This window comes from Cyprinodon variegatus, unplaced genomic scaffold (genome assembly GCF_000732505.1).
Source record: "Cyprinodon variegatus isolate N-32 unplaced genomic scaffold, C_variegatus-1.0 Scaffold31, whole genome shotgun sequence".
NCBI lineage: Eukaryota > Metazoa > Chordata > Actinopteri > Cyprinodontiformes > Cyprinodontidae > Cyprinodon > Cyprinodon variegatus.
The window spans coordinates 1,586,397-1,603,901 of NW_015150484.1; the positions used below are offsets into that span (position 1 = coordinate 1,586,397).

Below are 17,505 nucleotides of genomic sequence, written 5' to 3' on the forward strand. Positions count from 1 at the left end.
AGAGCCCCACAAACTCATAGTCATAAACAACATTCATCAGCACCCAGCAGTGCACTGATCAGACTGAATAAGATTTCAGGTTTTTTAACTGGTTTAAATAAACTAACATAGTTAATCACTTTTTTCAATAAAGTCCCAACAGGGAACCTTGTATTCATTGTTTCTAGTACACCCGTAAATCTGACGCACAAGCTGCTTTACACTGTGTTGAACCTTGAAGTTCCAACCTAAAAACAAACTCTTCTGTTCAGTTTAGGAAGTTAACTTTAAATTCTTCTCATAGCAAACGTTAACATCTTAAAGGCTGTAATGTATGCCATGTTGATCTATTTCTTTACCAAATTCAAAGAAAAACTGTGCTATAATGAGTCTTTGCGCATTTTTCAAACTTCCTATTGAAGTAGTTGTATAAAATATCCGGGGTTTATAAAAGCTAAAGGACTATAACTGTCAACCTGATGGTTAAATAATCCAAATATTGGGTTAAAATACATTTATATTTGCATTGATGTGCTTACATGTTAAAGTTTATTTTGTCACTAAGATGATTTTAATTTAATTGCATTTAATTAAGTAGAACCTAATTTATTCTAATTATGTAAGGATAAAAGAAAGCTGTTATTAAAACTAAAATAAACAGCTTACAGTTATTTAATGTGCTAATAGCGCAGCCTTGTGGCATTTCCTGTTCTCCTTTGCTCTCCTCCTCTTCATTCATCAAAAGTTTTTTCTTTGACAGCTTTTTCACCTTTAGAAGTCAGCTGATCTGAAAAAAACTGGTTTGCTCGTTGCTATGGTGACATAGTGCTATTATAGTGATTTAAGACTTGCAGATTTAGGCTGTTGCTATTAGGTCAACATGAACTCTGTATTTCAGGTATTCTTTAGTTGAATGTGAGGTCATCTGCCCAACCGTTAAAAGCTGACCAGGTTTTGATCATGCAAGAGAACAATGATCCCAAACACAGCAGCAAATCTACAACAGAAAGGCAGATAGGAGAAGCATAGAGGTGCTCCTTTGGCCCAAAGGCTGTGCTCTCAATCTGACTAATGGGTTGCAAAATACAGAGGCCACAGACATCGATGAGTTAAAGTGTAAAATAGGCGAACAACCACAGAAAAGACTGATAAAAATCATACACAAAACCTATGCAATCCAAAGATGGCATGCTTTTTTTTCTTTAACCCAACAAATGTGACACAAAAGTAAAAGTAAGGCTGGCGTTACTTTTTGGTCTTCTCGTCCTCTGAGGTCATACTCATGGAGGATTCTTCCGTCTCCGAAGCGATGAATTCATCCATGCTGTCCTCGTCAAAGAAGCCCTGAACCAAAAAGAGACTTTAGAGGCGCTGAAAAACAGAAATTTTTTAATTGCTGCCCTACTGTGTGTGTGTGTGTGATTCACACCCATGCACTCCAAGCTTTTCATAGATATATTCATTGCTCTTCCTTTCCCAGCCATACCCTGTTTTCTTTGCTGATGTAGTCCAGCTGAAGGCACCAGGGATGGGTCCAGATTCTGCTGAGCATCTGGAAATCCTGGAACAGCTTCGTTCCTGCTCGGCCCCGGCCTCCTTCCAGAGCGTTTCCCACACCTGTAACAAACGCAAGAAGGAAGATGGATGTGTGTTCATCTCACAAGCAGCACGCTCCAAATGTCTTCCCAAGCAAAGGAAAACCTTCAGCTTCCAGCCTCTCGCACCGCTCAATTTAAAGCCGCTCTGACTTCAAACCATGAAAACAATACTTCTATCCTAGTTTTGATCTTTCCCTTTCATCGATGTCACAGAACGGCCAGCGGTGACCTCAAGTAGCAAGACATTACCCTGAGGTGTTAGGGGGAAAAAAAGATCATTTTACAGCTAGAAGTGTCACAAGACCCCACTGAGAAGGTTCCACAGCCACAACATCAGCACTGTGGACACCTCAGCCTAATGAGGGAGGCCGCATACCACAGACCCCCCCCGTAAAAACACACCAAAGCTGTAATGTTCTTTGTTTTTGGTCTAGGTGGAAAACCTCTGGCCCCTTCTTCAGCTAGATTTCTCTCCCAGAGCTCTTCATTAGGAAGAAACGTGGGAAACTGGGCTTAAAACCTGCCTGTAGCACAGAGCCAGCTGCCTCTACACGCGCACACGACCCGGGCCACTTTATGACAGGGAAGTCCACTAAGTAGCGTGATTCATGACAACAAAAAAATAAAAAATGGAGCTCAGAGGTACTTGTCTTTGATTCCCTCTAAGTCATCAGGTAAAGGGGACTTATTAGAAACTGCTGTCGGACATTTGGATCAAACGGTACCAGAGCATCCAGCAGCTTTAAGCACGGTTCTCACCTGTAAAGTGCTCCAGGTAATGTCGGTAGAGTTTACATTGGAGCGGCGTTATTCTGACCGACAGCACGTACTCGTGTTTAGGCGGAAGGAACTTTGTGAGCGCCGAGTAATCTTTTCTCTGAGACGGAGCAGATACAAAAATGTTATCAAAAGAGACAAAAATGGAAGAAGAAAATCGGAGCAGAGTCGACTTTTCACCTGGACGCAGCCGGCCAGCATCTCATAAAGGATGTGTGCCCTCTTCTTCATAATCCGGACGTCATGCGGCGTAGAGTCGGCACACTGGCCATTCTGAATGGGGTTAATGAAGCGGTTTCTGAACTCTTTGACGGATCCAAGCAGGTTCTCCTTTATAAAGTTCACCATGCAGTGGTCTGTTAAGAGGACACATCATTAAAACATTAAATAAAAAAAAAATTCTCAAATTTTCTTCTAAAGAAACCAAAGAGGCTCACATTCAATAAGGTTATTCTGCAGAGGCGTTCCAGTCAGCACAATCCTCCTCCTCGTCTTGATGGAGTTCATTGCTTTGGAGACGGCGGACGCCTCGTTCTTCAGGATGTGGCCTTCGTCACAGATCACCAAGTCTGGACCTACCGTGAAAACAAATATCAGCAGCTTTACACATGTAAGATCAACAAAACATAAACAAACCAAACATCAGATTGCAGAATGTCTTTTGGTTTTTTGCTCCAGCAAACAAATTGGACAAAAGGGAAACTTTATTTTAATTTAAACCTGCAGATTAATCTCTAAATGTAGATTATTTTCTATAAATGGTTGAAATTTCACACATGAAACAAAATAATCTGAATGTTTTCGTTAAAAGATGTGTTTATTTATTATTAGATCAGAACATTAGAGCTGACCTGAGGCTGGATACTAAAGGCAGCCAGCAGTTTGAACATTATGACCATTTTACTTTTGTTGTACTTTGTCTATTTTTTAGATGGGAAGGCTTTTTTAATGAAAAATAACTCTGTTGCATTTTTTCTTAAAGTTTCTTATCAAATTGACCTCTTCTATTAAAGCTGTAGTTCAGGTATTTTCTGGTCAAAATCAGAGTTTCTGCTGGTTAAGCATTCAGGTGGTTTTTAAAAGGGATTCCATCATTAGTGGTTTATTCAGACAGTGGAGCTGATAGTGAAATCTGATTTCAGCTCTATCCCAATCAGCGCTCTTCCTCCAATTAATACCAGTAAATCAGGCAGAGCAGACCTGAAGGAAGGACATATCAACACTACTCTGATACTGTGTGCTAAAACTGTACCTGGATCTACGAGGGTTTTCTGAAACGTCTCTTTTAGCTTCTTGCTCTTGATGTTTCGGCCGTGCGTAAGATTTCTGTACATCTCATAACCCATGATCATAACGCCGCCCGACTCCTGCCACTGCTGGAGGGCGTACGCACGCTCCTGCGGCCTCTTGACCGTAGCAAGCTCCGTTACCTGGAGAAAAAAAAAACAAAAAAAAAAAACATGTTTTTTTTAACCACTGACGCTGAAAAGGGAGTGAAATAAAGAACAGGACTATTTCTTACCTCCAAGCTCTCCTCATCCTTCAGTCCCTCCTGCCATTTCTCGAACTCATTGAGCCAGTTAAGGACAGTGTTGAGAGGACAAACCACCAGAGCTGTGCTGAAGTCAAGCTTCTCACAGAGCAGCAGGGTGTGGAGGAATGTCACCACCTACAGGCCAACATGGGAAAAGTTAAAAAAGGACACATTACAGCTTTGGAGATAACAATTCACCTATCAGAGGAATCTGTCATGCGTCTGAAATATGCGGCAACGTGATAAGAAAAACCAAACTCTAGAAATGACTTGAAAAGGTTTCAGTGCAGCAGCTGGCTGATTAGAAAAGCTGGACCGTAAATGACAGATACATTTAATCTTTTTTATTATTTATGCTCAGAATCTGGTTTATTCCAATTTGTACAAATAAATATTTTTTTGCGGCTTCTATTAAAACACCCCAAAAAAATCCTAGGCTTGGAAATCTGCATATATTGGAATTGGGGGAACTTTTAGTAAAAAGCCTTTCTGTGTGTGAGACACATCAACTGTGACAGTATCTAAACGACCGAGTACTTTAGCAGGATGATCAAGGCTATTTTATTTTCTCACATTATGCCCTCCGCTAAACCAGACTAATATTCAACATTAAAATGTGTTAGTAACAGTTCTAGTACTGTTTTTTTTTTAGGAGTCTCTCCATCATGAAAAGCACTTTATGCGGTGCTGTAATGTGTTTGTTGGAACAGATTATTTTTTTTTTAGGTTTTTACAGCACTAGTGGCTCCTTTTTTGTACAGTGGGCTGACAGGAAAGGGGATACGAGAGAGAGTGGCAAAGGACCACAGGTCTGATTCAATCCCAGGTTGGCCACGTCGAGGACTAAGGCCTTTTTACATGAGTAGTGCGAGCTAACCCTTGCGCCACCGAAACACGCCCCTGGATTTTATTTTAAAACAATGTAATCAGTATAAGGAGGTCTCAATCAGTTTTTGGTTTGCAAAAACTCTTTCTACTCAGCTTCCATACAGTTTTAGTAAAATGTACAATCTGAGCAGGAAGGCTGAATTACAGTGAAAACGGTGAAGCCATCTCTTACCTGCAGAGTTTTTCCTAGACCCATGCAGTGAGCCAGGATGCAGCCAGAACCTGCAGATTTCTGAATCTTTTTCACAGACTCACAGCAGCAGTCCCACATAAACTGAACACCTGAAAGCAAACACAAAGCCCGTCTGAGTGGAAATCGTTCTCAGTTGGTCTGAATCTCTTCCTTTGGTTCTGGATTAAGTCACTAACCATCAACCTGATGAGGCTTGAGTTTTGTTACAAGGCTCCTGTGGACCTGAACGAGTGGCTCCTTGGTCTCTTCATCTTCATCCAATACCAGCTTGGTGGTGATGGGGCAGACCATCTGGGATGCTTCCTCTACAACCACAACCTGGAGACACATTGGATGAAGATTAGAATTACATTTTTTAAATAAAGGTATTTGTACCATGAAGGTAATCATAAAGGAGGTTACAGAGGCGATTAATGGAGAGGCTGTTCAGACTGTGTAGCCATCAGCAGACCAGGATATGGCTAGCAGTAACTTTACCCAAGCTACATCAAGGACAGTAAATCAGCAACACACAAACTGATCTATGAAAGTGCAGAGGTTTAATGTCTCTAACAGAGAGTTAAAAGCCACAGATATTAACTTTTTTTTTTTTTTAGTTTGCAGCGTCTTAAACTGGACTAACAGTTAAATGTTGAGTCCTTCTGATGAGCCATTCGCTGCTCTTAATGATTGATCCGCTTTTCTTTAAGGTTAAAACAGTTTTGAAATTTTCATTCGTTTTTTTAGGTTTGATTTCTGATTTCTGTTCTATTCTATTTTGAATTCATTTTAATATCTGTTGGCTTGTTTAGTCTTTGAAAATAAAGATGAATAAATAAAAAAAAAAAAATCTATAATAATGAAAGACGGCTGCAGCAAAACAAATGACCGACTGCCGCACTGCCATCTGCTGGCGTGATGCGGAACAGCGCAAGAAAGGAAACCAAAAAACTAGACCTCAAAATTTGGTTTGTTTTAATTCGTTTTGAAAACTCTTATTACAGCTTCAAATGTTTTTTTTTTGTTTTTTTTTACCAAGGTCAAATTTTTTTTTTTTTAAGTTTACAATTTTATTTTATTCTTTTATTCTAATGTCTAGCATTTCTTTAGTTTTTGTTTATATATTTATCTATAAACTCAAACTATTCCTTTAAACAACCAGAACGGTTAAAGCGCTAAAGTCTTTTAAAAAAAATCATCAGAACAAGAACGAAATTCAAGCTTTAAATACAACAAGATAGTTTTTTACTAAGACTTTACCGTAACCAGACGTGTTAAATCTTTAATTTAGGTGCTTCTGAAAACCATTAAACCCAATTTAAAGGAACAGTTTGTAATAATTACAGGGACCTACTGACATAATGGTATATTTATATGTATGTTATTTATTATGACTTATGATAATAGGTGATAATTATAGGATTTTTGTTAGCTTCCATACATTTTTTTTTTTATTTGGTATCAGTACCAACAAGTATTTCAATAGTTTAATATAAATTTTTAAAGAACAAAAGAAAACATATATAATTATTGGCTTTAAAAAAATAATTAAATAAAAAAAATCTAAGAACAGGTCAATCAGTAAATAAAAGGAAAAAAAAAACGAGTTTCTTATTAATACCAATTTAAAATCAAATATAAAATGACTTAAACCACTGGAACAGTGCTGTGAACCAGTATTCAGACCGGTAAATGCGGGCTCAGGTCTGTGGCTTGATCACTACGCCATACTCGTCTATCAGACCTGTTAATATAATGACAGAATTGTATGGCCCCCTAGCCGTTTTCTGATTAGCTACAGTAAATGTATCGGTTCACATATTGCGTTTAAACATCAGTATGATTATAAAGTCTACCTCTCTCAGTTTCTGCCTGAGCGCCTCTCGCTCTGCGATGCGTTTCCTCCTCTCCTCCTCCTCCTTCAGAGCGTCTCTGGTCTCGGTCCTCAACTTGTCGTCCTTCAGGATTTTGCGGAGCTTCTTCCGGCCTTTGGTTCCGTCTCCTTCTTGCCCTTCGCTCTCACCTCCTTCCTCTCCACTCTGTGAAAATGCACATTAGGTTCAGCTCTTTGATCCTCAGCCCTCAGGTGAACAGAGATGCTCTCATGATTATCAAACCCCAAGTTTCGTTTATAGCCTCCAATAACTCCCCAAATATGCTGCAGGGGGAAGTTTAAATAGCTTTTAGAAGCTTGCATGGTTTGACTAGTAAACTTCAACCTACATGATGATCACAAAGTTTCTGCTCATTTCTGCTTCCTTCTGGATGCTAAAAATCTCCAGGAACACTTAAACCAAAGCAGACGCCACAATGCTGGCTGAATAGTGCTGGTAAGATGCAAGGAGGTAAGAAGTGGACGCAGGATCCTTCTTATTGAGAGCTTTGTTTTCCCACAATCCTTTGCATGACAGGATGTATAAGCACACAAATCCTCACATAGTTTAAGAAAAATACATATAGTCCTCATGTTTTTGTGAAAAGCTGAATTAAACAAACCTTCTCATTGCTGGAAGAGTCGTCCTGAACTTTGATCCTGCGTCGCTTCTTTTTCTGTTGCTTATAACTTCTCTGATTCTCGTCTTCCTTCTTCTTCGCAGATCTACAGAAACAAAACAAGAAGCGCGTTTGTTTTTGTCCGCGTTTCATTAACTGAAAGCAAATGTCTGCTACCGACAGGATCCTGCCTTCTCACCTGGTCTTTCTGCGCTTGTTCTCCTTCCCTGAGTCGCTGACCTCTTCACTCATCCCCGATTCTGAACTAGACTCAGAGTCCTTGAAGTCAGTGTCTTCAGAGTCATCGCTGCCAACTGCTGCAGAGCAAAGCAACAGAGTCATGTGCTGGTTTTCTTAATGGGGAAATCATTTAAATAAAGTCCCAAATGTACCTTTACGTGCAGATTTTTTCTTGCTCCCCTTGGCCTTTTTCTCCTTGCCCGAGTCTTTCTCGTCCCCAGATTCCGCCTCACTCAGGGAGAGCTTGTGGCGGAGCAGTTTGTGACGTTTGCCAGGCTTCTTCACTTCAACATCGGACTCAGAGTCTTCTGTAACCATGTCATCTTTCAGGGGCGGAAAGTAAATCATTAAAAAATCCAAAAAAGGGAAGCAGACGAGGGGCCTCATTGAATGTTACTTTAATATTTCAAACTTACCTTCCTCTTCCTCCTCCTTTTTAGGTCTCTTAGAGGACTTGTCTTTCACGTCTTCCCCTTCATTGTCAGAGGAGCTTTCTGCTCCTGAAGAGTAACTGGACTTTATTTGTGCGAGGAGCATTTTCTTTGCAATTCTTTAAGATATAAAGAAGAAAAAAAAAATCAGAAAACTAAATAACAGATCACAAAGAAATGAAATTAGAGGTTTTATTGAATGGCCGACACTGTTTCAATTTAAATGTGTCATTTCTAAAGCAGTACCTGAACTTTATAGAAGTCACATGACTACCTAAAACTCTTATCATAATTTGACATTTAGATAACAGTTTTACATTTCAGGGAAAAATAGGTGGTAGCAACATCCCAGTTGTACACTAAGCTGATTTTATTACCATTAAATAAGAATTAAAGACAGAATTATCATATCGTTAACACAACCTCGCAAAACTCGAACTGAAAGCAGAGAGTTACAACTTCATTAAATTAGCATCTATATATAAGCTGGGCTTAGCTGCATGGTGTTAAATGACTTCGATCAGTGAAATATTGCAGAATGCTGCAACAGGGTAATTTTTAGCATCAAGGTCCAAGCAGCAAATTAAACCTAATGGACAAAGTCCAGAGTTTGCCATTAAACTCTAACCTCTAGAAGCAGCGGATTGGTTTTTTAGGGGTGACTGAATGAAGCAGAAGCCTTTTCTCCTCGCTAGTCAGTGTCATCCAGCAGTGATTTGCTAAAGTAACCACATCCCCTGGACTACCTCCAGATCATCACGGTTACAACACCCCCATGCATTTTATTGATTATTTATTGAACGGTGATAAAGTGATGAATAATTATTGTCTCCAACATCTTCCGCAAATCCCTTTCCAGGGTTTGTGGCTCACCTGTTCTCAGGGTCGTCGTCGTCGTCTTCAAACACCTGCGAGTCTTCTTTAGTGTCTACCTCGTCTCCTGGAGGATAAAAGCACAAACAGCAGCATTTTCTTACATCTTGTAAACATCTTTTCATGCAGAGCTTTGTTTATGTCAACTATTTAGCTTACAGAGACCGAGGGAAGCAGACTATATGAATCTATTAATTGATTAACGTCAATAAAAACCATGGGTGGAAAGTAATGAATCACATTTACTCAACTTACTGTAATTGAGTACTTTTTATGAGTAATTTGTAATTTTCTGAGTAGTTTTTGAAATATGTAATTTTTACTTTTGCTCGAGTAAATTTTAACCCAAGTAGTTTTACTTTGCTACATTTAAAACCCCCTCACGTTACTGAGTAAAAAAAAAAGAAAAAATACTGATGGTGAAAAATTTTTATGTGGCCCTGCCTTGCAGTTACCCTCAATTCGATTAATGACTCATCCTTTTTTTGCATTAAATAACTCAAAGTAACCAAGTAACTTTTACTCAAATTACATTTTAAATGAAGTAATTTCGTACTTTTACTTGAGTAAATTTTGAGATGGGTAATTTAACTTTTACTCTGAGTAGAATTTAGGCAAAGTAAAGATACTTTTACTCAATGACAATTTTTTTGTACCCTTTCCACCTCTGATAAAAACCGATGCCTCGCAGCCTTGCTTAAGAAGTTTACCAGAGGACTGATGGAAGACTCCGCTGCCTCCGACCAAGTTATCCTCCACGATGGGTTTGATCTTTTGCTGGTCACTATCTTCTCCGGATTCCCCGCCAGCCTCCTCCTCCTCCTCCTCTTCTTCTTCTTCAGATGAAGACTGCAGCTTGGAGGCGACTTTCGGGCTATTTCCCTTCCGCTTCTTTTCATAGGAACGCTTCCGATCAGCAGCCTTCCTGTCCGGTGAGCTTTTCTCCTCCCCTTTTGCGTCTTCTTGCTTCTTTACACGGCTAGATCTCCTCTTGGCCACGGTTGCTTTTGTTTTGGTCTCCTTCTCCGCGTCTGAGTCTGACCCAGAGTTGTCCGAGCTGCAGTTTTTCTTCTTCTTAGTCGTCTTCTTGTTTTTATTCTCTCCGTCTGAATCAGAGCTTTCGGACTTCCTTTTGCGTTTCGTTAACTTCTCGTCCTTCGAGGACGTTTCTGATTTAAACAGACGCTTTTTGGCAGCTGTGCTTTCCTGCTCCTCATCTGTGCTTTTGTCGCCTCTTGTGGCTTTTTCCAGCAGAGCAGGAGGAACTTCGTCTGAATCAGAGTCTTCCAACACTTTCTCTGAACTGTTAGTCTTTTTTTTAGTGTTATTGGATTTCTTTGAAGGCTTGGCCTTGGCGTCTTCCTCAGACTCTGAATCAGAGGAGTCTTTCTTGCCTTTGTTTTCCCCTTGCTTCCGTAAAGGAGTGGTCTTAACTCTGCTGGAGCGGCGGGTTGGCGGTGGGCTGTCTGTCCCTTCTGCTGCAGCAGAATCTTCCTTATCCTTGCTCTTGCTGGTCTGCTCCTGGTCATCTCCTTTTTTAGACTTGGAGGACCTAGACCCGCCACTTTTAACAACCGGCACTGGAGTCAGTTTGACTATCAGGTTCTTTACTTTGGGTTTGGGACAAGGAGTTTCTGGAGGATTCTCCTTTGACTTTGTGTCTGCGTCTTTCTCTGAAGTGGTGTCGGTCCTTGAGAGCATGGAGGAATCAGCGAGACTCTCCACCATCTGGAAAAGCTCCTCTGGAACTGAAGGAGGCACAGACATGATGTCCTGATCTAATGACGCTTCAGCAGAGGACAGCGGTTGGCCGTCAACGACCTCGGTTTTTACCACTAGCGGCGGGCTTGTTTCGCTTTGCCGTTCCTCTGTCTGAGTGTCATCAGACACTTCATTGGCCTTACCGTCCTGCTGCTCCGTCACTACCTCCTCCATGGTTTCTGCTTCATCGACCTGTTCCGTTCTACTGGATGGTTCCTCGAACGCCTCTTTTGTTGAAATGTCCTTCTCATTAGGCGGCTCTTCAACAATCTCCTCATTTTGTGTTCTACAATCTGAATCTGCGTCACCATCCACCTCCTTCTTCACCTTTGTCCTTTTGCCAGATTTACACACCAAATCCTTCTCCTCAGGCGGCTCCTTGGTCCCCTCCTTCATTTCTTCCACCTCCATCTTTACTTCATCATGCCGCTCGCCATCCACGCTAGGGACCGGATCTGGGGCACACTCCATCTCATTGTTCTCGGAGGTTTCCACAGCGGGGCCGGCCTTTCTCACGTGTTGCCCTTCGATCCCGTTCTGCAACTCCATTTTTCTGAACTCTGGCTTTAAAGCTTCCTCCAAAGCGTTGTGGGCTTTCCTCAGATCGGTCAGCACCGCCTTAAAGGCTTTCAAATGTCGATACCTGATGCTTGCGTCTGCCTGGTCGTCGGCCGCCTGCTGGATGAACTGAATGAAGGTGTTATTCAAACCGGTTGTCGTTTCTACAAGCTTCTTTGCCTTTTTTAGTTGATCTTTGGGTATCTGCAGGTTTTTATAAGAGAAGGTCATGGTCCCCAAGCCTTCGTTGTGCTCTTTCCCATTTGCAACAGCTTTCTGCTCTTTAGGAGACTTCTTCTTCTCCTTCCTCGCTTCCCGCTCCTCTGCTTTCTCCGTTTTCCGCTGCTTCATCTCAGCTTCCTCCTTCCTCTGCATGATGTTCTGGCAGCTGGCGACCAGATCCTGCAGGGGGTCAGAGCGGCACACATAGCAGTGCCACTTTGAGTTCTCATCCGTGATGTTTGACAGCTCCTTTCTGCCCAGGTTTCGCAGTATGCACTTTTTGCAGAAGGCGTTGTTACAGTAGTCACAGCAGATGAGCTTCCCGCCCTCAGCACACCATCTGATGACACAAATATAAAACACTTGTTGACATCTTGCTTTCTGCAACCTTTTGGTAAATTTCCGTTTGCAACAAATTAGCATCATTCATAACGCAAACCCTCTAAGAATATTTCCCCAAGAATTCATAGATAAAATCCTAATTTCAGAAAGTGAACCTCACAAAGCTTAATGTCACAAACATTTAACGCCCTTGTTTATTTGTAATGTTTATATCATACAGATAGTGACAGTTTAGTTAGCATCAGGACTTCGAGTTGATCCTATCTGACACATATGAGCTTTTTTCCCACAAACCTTTGCATGACAGGATGTATAAGCATGCCATCTTTACATAGTTTAAGAAAAATATGTTATTTCCTCATGTTCTCTGTGGGACACATGTAAATGTACGTTAGATATTGACCTTTTCAGGATAATACCGATTATTTTGACATCAGTCTAAGCGATCCCTAATAGATTATGATAAGATTGTTGGAGCTGATATTGCTCAGTCTTCCTCCATTTACACAACAAAAATGACTAATCGATCACAAATCTTGATTTATACAAAACATCTATTAACAAATAAAATTAAAAAAGAATAAAAATGTATAAAAAATGGAGGGAAAGGCAATGCATGCACTCCATACCATCTTAATGTATGGCTGCTGAACTCACCTTTGAATCAGCGAAAGTACACGAGCAAAAAACAAACAAAAAAAATTTTCTTTTGTTTTTAAATATCAGCATGCCAAAAATGTATCAATCGCTAATACCCATACCTTCATATGTTTTTGTTTTTATAACAGACAGCTTGAATCGATCGCTATACTTGAGTGACTTCAGCTTTTTGTAGCTGATAGGGGTGTAAATCACATCCATCATGGCGATTCGATTCAGTATCGATTTCCTGACCCAACGATTCGATTATTTACGATACGATTCGATTAATCGGTTAATTTTTATTTATTTTTTTTACACCTTACAGGCTAAACAAAGTTTCAAGTTTGAAATAAAAGTTGCATCAAAAAATACTGCACATAATCAGTGCAATGCAATACCTCGGCTCCAAACGTCACCGCTCCCTTAAGACACGCTCCGCTGCACCTCTCCCAAATTGTAGCTGACCTCAAACAGTGCCGCAGACGAGAGGCCGGCTTGTTTTGTTTTTATGACCAAAATGCGGAAAACACCTCGTGAAGTTTGACCCGCTAGAAGAGTAAGGTGCGCGAGAACGCTGGGACCCTTTTTCCACCTGGATCTCCGCTCTTTTTGGCCCTCATGTCCCTCCGTCGCCTGACTAAACTCGCCCCCACTTCCTCGCCGCCTCGGCCGTATCTAGACCCACAGTGTGTAGCACAGACCACGCTTCAATATTGAGCATAATTTAAAAATGTCTGTGTCAAGCTCACTGTAACACACTGCTGTAAGAGTATAACCAGGAAGCGAGGTAGGAGGGCAAAATAGATTTAGCGCCACTGTAGCACGGGAGGGAGAATTACACCCAGGAGCAAATGGATAAAAATAGACCGGAGAAAAAAACAAAAAAAAACAAACATCAGTCGATTCTCTTGCGGACGTGTCGATGCATCGGATCGTCGGCTGTTGGATCGATGCATCGATACAAAACGATTATTATTTACACCCCTAGTAGCTGAAGTAGTCCCAACTTGATTTTGATTATAAACGTGTGCTTCTGTCGCAAAATGACGTCCATAAAGCTTAAGCCTCTGTCCAAATTCAGCTCAGGAACTCCTTTCCTACCCTTGATATTGTTCTTATTGGCAACCCCACAAAAGTAGAAGTGATAGGAGCTAGGAGCTACAATTGGAGATATTCGGAAAGGAGCCTTAGCCTGAGTTCAGAAAGTTACACAAGTCGCTGAGCAAAGTCTGCTACTCATACCATCCACAAGAGCATTTAATGCAAGGATATTCATATAAAGTTGAGTGGAAGGAAAATGTGTCTTAGGAAAAGTTACAATGGCAACAGGGCTTATAAGCTTAAAGGAATTTTTAAACAAATATTCAATATTTATCCTGCGTCACCACATAATAGCAAACTTTTTCTTTTTTTTGGTTACTTTTACTTCAGTATGCCACAAATCATTGTTTTGTTGGTGTCCGCACCTGCATTGCTCATCCATCCCATCTGAATCCCGGCCGATGTCATCGCTTGTGTAGTATTTATAACATGACTGCAGAAAAAAGAAAAAGAAAAACAATGATCAGCAATACCTAAAAAACGAACTATATTATTGAGAAGAACACCTAATCTAAATAATGTTGATACCTTGCAGATGAGAACCTTGAGCATTGGATGCTCGTACACAGAGTTGCGCTGAAATTGGTTTACTTGTTTCCCGCAGGCTGTACAGTTAACCTTCTTCTCCAGGGTATCGTCTGCCACAAACAAAACAAACTGTCTCTCCAAACCAATTTTTTTCTCATTTACTTTACACTTGGTCTGCTTGAATCTCTAACATAATCAGACTATTGAAACCTTTGAATAAAATCAGAAGGTCACCTGGTTTTTTCTGTTTGAAATCCACTCTTAGCTTCATGGCACCTTTGTTTTCATTTCCGCTCGGTTTCATCACTAAGGTCCCTTAAAAAACAAGCAAAAACAAAATCAGTGGCGTAAAGATTTGCCTCGACTTTGAGCTAACTCGCACTGTCCAGCTCGTACCTTTAGAATCGCTGCCTGTATTACTGTCAGAATTGGCAGCTTCATTTTCGCTGCCAGTCGATGCATCTGAGTCTTTCTGTTCTTTGTGCTTAGGTACACTGGTGGGTTTCCTTAATTGTATTGACATGATACTTTAGTACAGCATCTGTGTAATCCACTGAAGACATTTGGAAATGAAAGTGAGCTCCTTACCTCTTGCTGTGAGAGGAAGATGGTTTCATGTTGTCTGATGAGCTCCCAGGCTGCAGACACACCATGATTTATTATACCAGTTTAAAAACAGTGTGTATAACATGTACCAACCTAGAAATAACATCCTCACCTCCTCTCCTTTCTCTCCCATTTGGTCTAGGTTTGATTCCGAAGAAGTCAGACTCAATTTACCTGGAAAGAGACATTTTTAAGCGAACATTGTGGTAATCCATAATCATTAAGCTTCATTAATGCTCTCAACAACAAATCGCTTAAATAAAAGCTTAATTTTAGTTAGCATTGCTAAGCCCAAAGTGACCAACGATGTCTAAACATCCAGTCAGACCAAGCCTAACACTAGCATGAGCACCTTAGCTTATATTGGAATGACCTACTTAACAGACCACTGTTGGATATGCAATTTATGGATGAATTGATCTGATAAATGAATTCGTATTAACACAGACCTAAATGTAGACTGGATGAATTAAAACAAAGCGCAACTTTTCATGCTTCCTACCCCATTTTTGAGCATGATATGTTAATTGAAACAAATATATGTATTTTTCTCTTCTTTTTTATGCACTTCTTGTTACTGTGCACTATTTTATTTTTTTATATTTGTATCATGTTCAAAATAAATCTCATTTCATTTCATTTTTCCCAGTCAAAAACAGATATTACACATACGGTTACCTTGTATTATTCTATAGACATTTACAAGACGCTGAATGAAATTATTCCACAATACATTTAATAAAAATGTTAAGTAGGCATCATTTTGCATTAGGCAAAAAAATGAATTGATAAATTAACTTAAAAACTGTGGAGTAGATCCTTTATTATCACATCTAGAGCTGCTGTGATTTGTCTCACTTTCTACAAATAAACAATATAACCCAAGACATTAAGGGAATTTAAACCAATTCTACTACACTTATCTGATTTACAAAACAGCCACAGATGTAATCCTGTAATGGTATTTTTTTTGTTTTGCTTCTTTTATGAGTAGCAGATGAAACTATACGCTTAATCCTCTAATCAGAGGCCTTGTATTTATTATGACAGACTGCGATTCCTCTGGTACCTTTATCTAATTTCTTTAGGACATGTAGTTGTTTTTCATGCCTGGTACCTGTGAGGAAAGGTATCTGAAGGTTGTTTTGTTTTTACCTCACAACATCCATTTGTAACCTGTAGAAAATAATCATATAACTTTCTGCTCATTGCACATTAGTCTCAGATAAACTCGATCTTCTCTTACCAAGTGTCTTTTTTTATCCTTTGATATTTGCATTTCCATACCAAGCCTGTTTTGTGATCAACTATTTCTATTATGTAAACAACAGCAATGAACTTGGATGATGTTGGAACCAATTACTTTCTCTAACTTGGCAAAGAAATAAGTTTCAATTTATAATATTCAAAAATCTGTAAAAGCATAAACATTCACTTTATTAAACCAAATAAAGGTACTTAAGAACCAGAACTATACAAACTTTAAGTCCCATGAATGTAGCTTATCAAGATGCTACATGGTTTGTTGCAATGTCTCCTGTGACAGGTTACCTTGTCAAGTTTAAGAAAGCAAAACAAAAAAATGTCATTTTTAAGAAAAAAATAAAATGTCGGTTAAGGCCTAGCTCCCTGTTCTCCAGTCGTTCGCAGTTTATTTATCCCAAACACTCTCAGTTTTGACAGCCCAGAAACTCCTGACCATCGTGACGTCAACTGAATGTGCGTGTTTATCACTCAGCTTGGTCCTGAAAGCTTCATTTTCTTTCACTAATGGGCTGGCACCATTTTTTTTACCATTGCATTGCATGTTGGCTCCGTTGCATGGGCATGCAGACATGCACGCAGGCCTTCGCATCCTTTATGTGGATATAACGTGGTAAAAGAAAAAGAAAAAATCCGCGCCCTGCACTGTCGTGTAGCATCCATACTTGATATGCTTTGCAGCATTAAGCTAGCGACAGCAACGTACAAATAAATGAAATTAATTAATTATTTAAGTTAATATATTTTGTATGTTTTCGGTGACATGTCGGGTGTTAGAATGTAAACATGCAAACCTCCATGTCTGCAGACATCGATATTGCCGGCTGCGCGGCTAGCGCTCGGCTAGCTTAGCGTGCTAACTAGCATGAAGGCTGCCATGGCCCCGGCTCGCTGCTAACGAAGCCGCCACAGTAATCAATGCAAAGATGGCTTGTCTAAAACAAACAGTACAAACAACGACTATACCTGCTTTTCAGCAATCGTCATTTCCTGACGGACAGTACCGAGTTTTGGTCTTACTCCAGGAAGCCCCGTCCAATTCAAATCACTTAATTTCGATGGTGTGGAAGCTACAATTTAGGGCAAAAAGCCAAAATAACTCCGGTGAGAAGAAACAAAGCAAGGGACCATCTTGCCGGATGAGTGTGGACGCAGTAAAATGGCGCATCCAGTATCAGCGGTGCGAGCGTTCCTATTGGCTGGCCGCTTCAGAGGATGGGAGGATGTGATTGGTTCAGCCAGAAGGAGGCAAACACTTCCTCTGAAAGTACAGCAAAGCTCATACCAAAACATCTAACTAAATATTGCGTTTTAATTTTCTTCTCTCATTCATGTTTTTAATAAATGCAAACTTCCCTTTCATTTACACGTTCTCTCAACTTTCTTTACAATAATGCAGACTTATACCTTTCATGTAGGCTTCATTGTTGATGTCTGGCTGAGGCCATGTTTGGCTTGTAAACAGAACAAACAGCAACAGTGTCAACCCTCTGCAAA

General features: G+C 40.2%; 1 protein-coding gene across 1 annotated transcript in view; it reads right to left on the reverse strand.

The window, feature by feature from the left end:
* The window catches only part of atrx (alpha thalassemia/mental retardation syndrome X-linked), a 48,743-nt gene extending 31,577 nt beyond the window's left edge, over nt 1-17,166 (reverse strand). Inside the window, exons 1-24 of the mRNA XM_015400463.1 lie at nt 16,975-17,166; nt 14,858-14,919; nt 14,728-14,777; nt 14,536-14,645; nt 14,374-14,454; nt 14,140-14,249; nt 13,977-14,044; nt 9,696-11,866; nt 8,986-9,052; nt 8,098-8,231; nt 7,834-8,004; nt 7,641-7,758; nt 7,445-7,547; nt 6,805-6,987; nt 5,146-5,287; nt 4,949-5,058; nt 3,877-4,023; nt 3,607-3,784; nt 2,792-2,929; nt 2,535-2,710; nt 2,337-2,454; nt 1,466-1,596; nt 1,229-1,323; nt 965-1,047 (exon numbers count right to left, since the gene is read on the reverse strand). Coding sequence (XP_015255949.1) covers nt 965-1,047; nt 1,229-1,323; nt 1,466-1,596; nt 2,337-2,454; nt 2,535-2,710; nt 2,792-2,929; nt 3,607-3,784; nt 3,877-4,023; nt 4,949-5,058; nt 5,146-5,287; nt 6,805-6,987; nt 7,445-7,547; nt 7,641-7,758; nt 7,834-8,004; nt 8,098-8,231; nt 8,986-9,052; nt 9,696-11,866; nt 13,977-14,044; nt 14,140-14,249; nt 14,374-14,454; nt 14,536-14,645; nt 14,728-14,777; nt 14,858-14,878 — 4,705 coding nt within the window. The 5' untranslated portion in view covers nt 14,879-14,919; nt 16,975-17,166. The remainder of the gene's footprint in view (nt 1-964; nt 1,048-1,228; nt 1,324-1,465; nt 1,597-2,336; nt 2,455-2,534; nt 2,711-2,791; nt 2,930-3,606; nt 3,785-3,876; nt 4,024-4,948; nt 5,059-5,145; nt 5,288-6,804; nt 6,988-7,444; nt 7,548-7,640; nt 7,759-7,833; nt 8,005-8,097; nt 8,232-8,985; nt 9,053-9,695; nt 11,867-13,976; nt 14,045-14,139; nt 14,250-14,373; nt 14,455-14,535; nt 14,646-14,727; nt 14,778-14,857; nt 14,920-16,974) is intronic.
* Between the last annotated feature and the right edge of the window lie 339 nt (nt 17,167-17,505).